The following is a 7,297-nucleotide window of genomic DNA, read 5'->3' as shown; positions in this document are numbered from 1 at the left end:
ATCAGCCACGTTGGTCAGCTTTCCTTCCTGCTGTACTTTCTGGAACATAAGTACAGTAGACTCGTTTTTACTAAAATTTGGCATAGCTTGCCTGGAAGCTCTCTGTTGATAAAAAAAACAAAACCAAGTATGTTTCCTCTTCCTTTCAGAAGCCCCGCCCCTCTCTGAGGACTTCTTGCTGGAAAGTGAACCAGTCCGAATATGTGAAGCACTTAGCACCTCGGGCTCCTGGGAAAGAAAATAATCCTCCCGGTTATGATGAAGGGATGACGACACTGCAGAGGCTCCGAGACTCCTTACCTTGTAAGAGCAGGAAAGTCTCACAGCTGTTGTTTACAGCTAAACTCTCTCTCCAGCGGTGGCGGAAGGGAGGGGACGGCTAAACACGACCAAGCAAGTGGTCTACAATGGAGCTACATCCCAGCCCACGCCTTTTGTTTACTTTTAAGACAGGGTTTTACGTAACTCATGTTGGCTTACGTATAACCAAGGATGACTTTGAATTCCTGATCCTTCTGTTTGCCACCTTCGGAGCACTGTGATTTTAAGTGTGTGTCACCACACCGGGTTTCCTTCCCCTTTTCTGATGACAAGCGTCCAGAACCTAGAAGTCATAATTTATGCTAAGTATGCAAAATAAAATGACCAAAAGGGAATACACGGGTGAAACTTTTTTTCTCCTTTTTCAGTGGTCTAGCTGGAATGCTGTTAAGAGGGCATCTACAAGTTAAATTGAGCTGTACACAGCTACTAAAACCGAAGTCCCAATAAAGCCAGCAGCACAATAGCTGGGGGCGGCCCCAGCCGCGCCCCAGTGGCCAATAAAGGCCCGCCCCTAGGCAGGTTCAGGCCCCGCCCACGGCGCCAAAGCCGCAGCACAAAGAGCCAATCACGGCTGTTTTCTGCATTCCCTCCCCTTTGGCTTCTGCCCTCTGCCAAAATGGCGCTTCCTCTGAAGCTGCCGAGGCTCTAGGAGTTGCCGAGGCAGGTCCGGAAGCTACCGAGCGAGTCCGGAAGTTGCCGAAAGGGAGCAGCGGGGAAGGAGGATGGCGGATCTCATCGCTAGACTTCGAGAGGACGGGATCCAAAAGCGTGTGATACAGGAGGGCCGAGGAGAGTTGCCTGACTTTCAGGATGGCACTAAGGTTTGTGTCCTTCCTACCCCCTTCCCCCTCTCTTCTGAGACGCGGTGCGCATGCGAGGCGGGAGGAGGCCGTAGGTGAGAGGTTGCGCATGCCCAGAGAGCAGCCTCCAGTCACCCTACCGCTCACATGCCGAACTCGACGCTGATTGGTCTGGATTTAGGGAGTAAATTCAGATATACCTACCCCGCCCCTTGGCTTTGCTTTAGGACTGCATTGGACAAGGGTGGATGTCAGTCATCTCAAACTGGTCTTGGGGGTGGGTGTGGCCACAGTGCTGATAACCCATACCTGAAGGTCCAAAGCTCACGCAGTTTTCTGAGTAAAGGGGCCTTCTGAAACCATCTAGAAAACTCTCAATGTTTAGATAGGGAAACCGAGGTCCTTGGATTTGAAAACCCAGAGATCTAGTTTTGATAGAAAGTTGCTTTTCTATCCAGGAGCCAAGTTTAGATGTCTCCTCCCTGAGACACCCATCTCTCTAGGCTTCTCGGTTCTGTGGCTGCAGACCTCTAATCGCTGTTGTAGGCAGATATCAAGGAAACCAAAAGCAAGGGTTCTGTGAATGAATGTATGCCCTCTGGCTAGGGGAGTGAAGCCAGCCAGCCGAGAGTTTAGCCTGATGGGGTGAGAGGTAAGTGCTGAGAGCAGAGAGCAGGCACGTGGTGGTAGTGATCAGCTGTTCATAAAACAGGCATCTTCAAGCTGGGCCTGGTGGCACAGGCCTACAATCTCGGCTCCTCAAGAAGCTGAGGCATCTGGATAGAAGGTTAAAGACCAGCCTGGGCTATATATAGCATGAGTTCAGGGCCAGCCTGGGAAACTTAGTGAGAGCCTGTCGTAAAAATTAGAGATGAGTAGGGTGTGGTGGCACACACCTGTAATCCAAGCACTTGGGGAAGCAGAGGCAGGCGGATCGCTGTGAGTTCGAGGCCAGCCTGGTCCATGAAGCGAGTCCAGGACAGCCAAGGCTACACAGAGAACCGCCCCCCACTGCCCCCTCAAAAATTAGAGAGATGGAGTCATAAAACGGGCTCTGGAAGACGCCCTGCAAGAGGGCTTCTAGATGGAACAGACTATGATAAAGTAATGTAAGGGTAGAAATCTATGATCCAGGGCACCCAGTGAACAGGAGCAGGCAGGACTGAACAATTACAGGGGTTCAGAAAGGAGACAGTCTTCTGCTGGTAGGGTTGCTCAGCGGGTAAAGGCGCTTGCTGCCAAGCCTGATGACCAGAGCCAAGATGGTAGGAGAGAAGAGACTTCCGCAAGCTGTCCTCTGACCTCATTCAGGCACTGTGTCACTTATGAGTTCCCAAATAAGTAAATGTCATGTAAAAATGTCACCAGGGTTAGGGATATGGCTTGGTGGTACAGTCTAGGATGTAGAGACCTTGGATTTTTATCTCCAGCAGAATAGTGAAGGAAAAAGCCCAGATCCCAGCGAGCCCTGTGGTACGCGTTCATAGGTTTATCTCTCATGATGCCAGACCGATATGGTTGATTCAGTTTTACTGATGCGGAAACTGACTTCAGAGAGACAGCACAGCCCTGTAGTAGTTAAGAGCATGGGTTCAGCTAACCATATCCTGTTGAGATTTCCGTCTCAAGATCTCTTCTGTCTGCCCTCACCCTAATATGATCTTATCTAGAACCAACTTTTTGAAACAACTCCATGCCCAAATTACTCCCAAATGTGGAGGTCTGGCTCCCCCCTCCCCTCTGACTTTGATGTTGGAGTGTGGCACCACGTTCTTTTTCTTTGTTTTGTTTTGAGACAGGGTTTCTCTGAGTGTTGGCATATAGTAGGAGCTCAGTAGATCCTTGTTGAAAGTGTGATTAAAAACAGCCTCTGAGGGGTTGGGGATTTAGCTCAGTGCGCAAGGCCCTGGGTTCGGTCCTCAGCCCTGGGGGAAAAAAAAAAACAGCCTCTGCCTCAGCCCTGTCCCCCAGTCACTGTGAGCCTTCCGCCTCTTACTCCCCTGCCTGTGGTTTACTCTCACTGAAATGGTGAGCTAAAGTCAGCGAGCTGGTAGTCCTGGGAGAGCACCATCCCTTGTCACATCATTTTTGTTTGTTTGTTTGTTTTCCCTGACAGGATTTCTCTGTGTAGCCTTGGCTTCCTGGACTCTCTCTGTAGACCAGGCTGGCCTCGAACTCACAGAGATCCGCCTGCCTCTGCCTCCCTGAGAGCTTGTCACATCTTTAGAATCAGGGTTAGATTTGACCTTGGGCTTAGTGAGGCTTTGTATCATTGCCTGACATCCCGTGTGGCCCCACAGGCCACATTCCACTTTCGGACGCTGCACAGTGATGATGAAGGCTCCATACTAGATGACAGCCGAACACGTGGCAAGCCCATGGAGCTCATCATTGGCAAGAAGTTCAAGTTGCCTGTGTGGGAGACCATCGTGTGCACTATGCGTGAGGGGGAGATCGCCCAGTTCCTCTGTGATGTCAAGGTATTGGTCCTGGAGCCTGTGGAGTTTGTCTAGTCATGCCCTGTATCCTAGCCTCAGGGCCTCTGTCCTGGCTTAGCCAAACTTTCTCCAAACAAAACCAGGAGATGGTGGTGCAGGCCTTTAATTTCAGCACTCTCTCCAAACTACCACTAAGTCTCCTGAATTGTGTCCTGGCCTCTATTCTCTTTCCTGTCCATCAACCAGACTCCAGTCACCACGCCCGGCTGGAAACTGGCTTTTTCTTACCTGTTTCCAAATGGAGCCAACCTAGAGCCCTATGTCCAGATATCTGCATGTGAATGCCAGCCAGAGAGCAGGGTGCACTGGGGAGTCAGTTATATGAATTCCATTATCCCTACATCTTTTCTTTCTTTCTTCCCTTTTTTCTTTTTTGTTTCTGGTTTTTGTTTTGTTTTGTTTTTAATTATCTTTTTGGTTTTTTGAGACAGTTTCTCTGTATAGCCCTGGCTGTCCTGGACTCACTTTGTAGACCGGGCTGGCTTCAAACTCACAGAGATCCACCTGCCTCTGCTTCCCTGAGTGCTGGGATTAAAGGTGTGCACCACCACACTTGGCCCATATTTTCTAAGGGAAGGGTTCTAGGCTAAGTATTCTGTTCCTTTCTTCCCAGAGTTTTGTTTATTGTGGTACGGAGGACTGAACCCAGGGTACTGCACATGCTAGGCAAATACCCCACCTCTGGGCCATACATCCAGCCCCATTCTTTAGAAACAGCTGTTTTGTTTTTAATTGTGTGTGTGTATGTGTCTGTCTGTGTATGAGTGCCCTAGACAGGCTAATGAACTCCAGGGACACACCTGTCTCTACTTCCCAGCACTGGAGTTACAGGCACCTGAGTCATTCACACACCTTTGACATAGGTGGTGTGAATCTAAAGTCAGGTCCTCACACTTTATCCTTTGAGCCATCTCTCCAAGACCCCTGATTTTTGCTTTGTTTTGTTGTTTTGGATCTCTATAGTATCCAAGATGCTCTTGAACTCCTGGACTCAAATGGTCCTGCAGCCTCAGCCTCCTGAGTGAGTAGGATAATAGGTGTGCCAGTGCACCAGGTAGCTCCTCCTGGGTTTGGTTTGGTTTCCAAGACAGGGTCTCTCTGTAGTCCTGAATGTCCTGGAACTCACTCTGTAGACCAGGGTGGCCTCAAACTCGGGGGTCAGGGATCCACCTGCTAAAGTGTGCACCACCACAGCCAGCTCCCCTGGGGTGTGAAGGTGCTGCCCTGCACCCAGCTCTGAGACAGGCCTTGACAAGAATAAAAGTGGAGCAGAAGGAAGAGGTGGTGGTGGGAACAGGATGTGGTAAGGAGCTTGGCTTGTGGGCTTCATCTGTAAGAAGGAGAGAAGGGGGAGGGGAGAGGGGAGAGAGAGGAGAGACTAGTCCTGGATCTAGAAGGACGGGAGACAGAATGAATTGTTGCTCTGTGTGTTTGTGAGTTAAGCAGGTGCTGGATTTGGTGGCCAGAGAGCATGGCAAAGCTGAGGGCTTTACTGAGAGGGTAGAAAGGTACCAAAGGGCAGTGATGGTGGACACTTTTAATTCCAGTATTTAAGAGGCAGAGGCAGGCAGATCTCTGAGTTGAAGTCAGCATGGTCACAAAGCAAGTTCCAGGATAGTTGGGTACACAAAGAAACCCTGGGTCCAGCTACCACCACCATCCACCACCACCAAAAAAAAAAAAAAAAAAAGAAAGAAAGAAAAGAAAAAAGAGGCCGGGTATTGTGGTGCACACCTTTAAACCCAGCACTGGGGAGACAGAGGCAGGTGGATCTTTCTGAATTTGAGGCCAGCCTGGTCTATAGAGTGAGTCCAAGAGAGCTAGGGCTACACAGAGAAACCCTGTTTTGAAGGAAAAAGAGAAAAAGAAAGAAAGAAAAAAGAAAAGGGCACCAGAGCTAGAAAACCCTCTTGGTTTTCCTTGTATGGATGGTGATGGTGAGGTGTCTCTTGTGCTGCCTTCCTGTAGCATGTAGTCCTGTATCCACTGGTGGCCAAGAGCCTCCGCAACATCGCTGAGGGCAAGGACCCCTTGGAGGGCCAGCGCCACTGCTGTGGGATTGCTCAGATGCATGAGCATAGCTCCCTGGGTCATGCAGACCTGGACGCCCTGCAGCAGAACCCTCAGCCTCTCATCTTCCACATCGAGATGCTGAAGGTAAGCACCCCCGCCTCCGTCTCAAGTGGGCACTAGCCCTACCTCCTGCTATACCCTGCTGTCCAGGGCTGGTCTGTGGAAAGGGGCAAGGATAGGAAAATTTGTGTGAAAGTTCCTAGGGCCCCACACTTCTCCTCAGGCCTCAGTGATTACCTCTTTGGGGAGGACTGCCCACCCACCTTGCCTCTTTTGTCCTTTGTCCATGAGCCCATCTTTTCCTCCACAGCTGGCCATGCTCTGAAGGTACAAGGGGTTTAGGAGTTCCTCTTGTCCACATGGGCCTTGGAACATAAGCTCTGCCGGGGCATGAGTGTTTGCCATCATCCTCAGTATTACATGACATACTTAGTACTCGGGAGTGGCTGGCGTATGTGTGCTGAGAGACCAGTGGTCGTCAGGTGACGTGGTTTCCAGCATCTGATGTCTGAGGCCCCGTCAGCCTTGCACTGGTCCCTGCCCTGGCAGGTGGAGAGCCCTGGCACCTATCAGCAGGACCCATGGGCAATGACAGATGAGGAGAAAGCAAAGGCAGTACCACTCATCCACCAAGAGGGCAACCGGCTATACCGTGAGGGGCAGGTCAGAGAAGCTGCCGCCAAGTACTATGATGCCATTGCCTGCCTCAAGAACCTGCAGATGAAGGTACACTCAGAGGTCATCGTGGCAGACATGGGGGAAGCCAGGGCTAGGGCCAGGTCTCAGTGTTTCCACTTTCCCTGCCCCCATACATCCCAGGAGCAGCCTGGGTCACCTGACTGGATCCAGTTGGACCTGCAGATCACACCACTGCTGCTCAACTATTGCCAGTGCAAGCTGGTGGCTCAGGAGTACTATGAAGTGCTGGACCACTGCTCCTCCATCCTCAGCAAGTATGATGGTGAGCACCTATGCAGTCCAGCACGGGCCCTTCCTGCCCAGCCCTCTGGGCACTTGGGCCCAGTTCTTAGCTTTGACATCTCCCCATTCTGAGCTCCCCCCAAGAGGCTGCCCAGAGCTTCCATCCCAGCAGGGCAAGGATTGTGTCCAGGACTTATGAGTAGTAGACCGGGGTGGGGCAGCGTTGCTATGCTGTTCAGAGAGTAGACCAGCTCTCCCCATGGTGGGCCCAGGTGCCAGAAGACAGACTGGCTAGGCTCCTCTCATGCCCCTTGCGTGCCTTCTGCTCTCTGGTGTCCCTGCAGACAATGTCAAGGCTTACTTCAAGCGGGGTAAGGCCCATGCTGCTGTGTGGAATGCCCAGGAAGCCCAGGCTGACTTTGCCAAAGTGTTGGAGCTAGACCCTGCCCTGGCGCCTGTGGTAAGCAGAGAACTGCGGGCCCTGGAAACACGGATCCGGCAGAAGGATGAGGAGGACAAAGCCCGTTTCCGGGGCATCTTTTCCCACTGACAGGGCCTCACAGTTCTGCCCTGCCCTGCCCGGCCAAGCCCACCGCTGCCACCACCTGTCCACCCCTACTGCCACTTTGTGCTTCTGTGTATATAAACGCCTTATTTATCTCCCTGGGTTTGCTGAGCTAA

The 7,297-nt window shown here is 51.5% G+C and overlaps 1 protein-coding gene across 1 annotated transcript; it reads left to right on the top strand.

The window, feature by feature from the left end:
- Window positions 1–730: 730 nt before the first annotated feature.
- On the top strand, window positions 731–7,283 carry Aip (aryl hydrocarbon receptor interacting protein). Its single transcript, XM_051145798.1, has 6 exons — window positions 731–1,145; window positions 3,425–3,604; window positions 5,591–5,779; window positions 6,245–6,421; window positions 6,515–6,656; window positions 6,961–7,283. Exons 1-6 carry the CDS (start codon window positions 1,047–1,049, stop codon window positions 7,164–7,166), a joined length of 993 nt encoding a protein of 330 aa, XP_051001755.1. The 5' UTR covers window positions 731–1,046; the 3' UTR covers window positions 7,167–7,283.
- The last annotated feature ends 14 nt before the right edge of the window (window positions 7,284–7,297 follow it).

The sequence above is a fragment of the Acomys russatus genome, chromosome 5 (genome assembly GCF_903995435.1).
Source record: "Acomys russatus chromosome 5, mAcoRus1.1, whole genome shotgun sequence".
Taxonomy (NCBI): Eukaryota; Metazoa; Chordata; class Mammalia; order Rodentia; family Muridae; genus Acomys; species Acomys russatus.
This window is presented reverse-complemented; position numbering and strand designations above follow the sequence as displayed.

Excerpts from the sequence above, each read along its gene's own strand:
- Aip (XM_051145798.1), top strand. The coding sequence starts at position 1,047 with ATGGCGGATCTCATCGCTAGACTTCGAGAGGACGGGATCCAAAAGCGT. Across the intron at positions 3,605-5,590 it reads AGTTCCTCTGTGATGTCAAG|CATGTAGTCCTGTATCCACT; the intron begins GTATTGGTCCTG and ends GCCTTCCTGTAG. Across the intron at positions 6,657-6,960 it reads CATCCTCAGCAAGTATGATG|ACAATGTCAAGGCTTACTTC; the intron begins GTGAGCACCTAT and ends GTGTCCCTGCAG.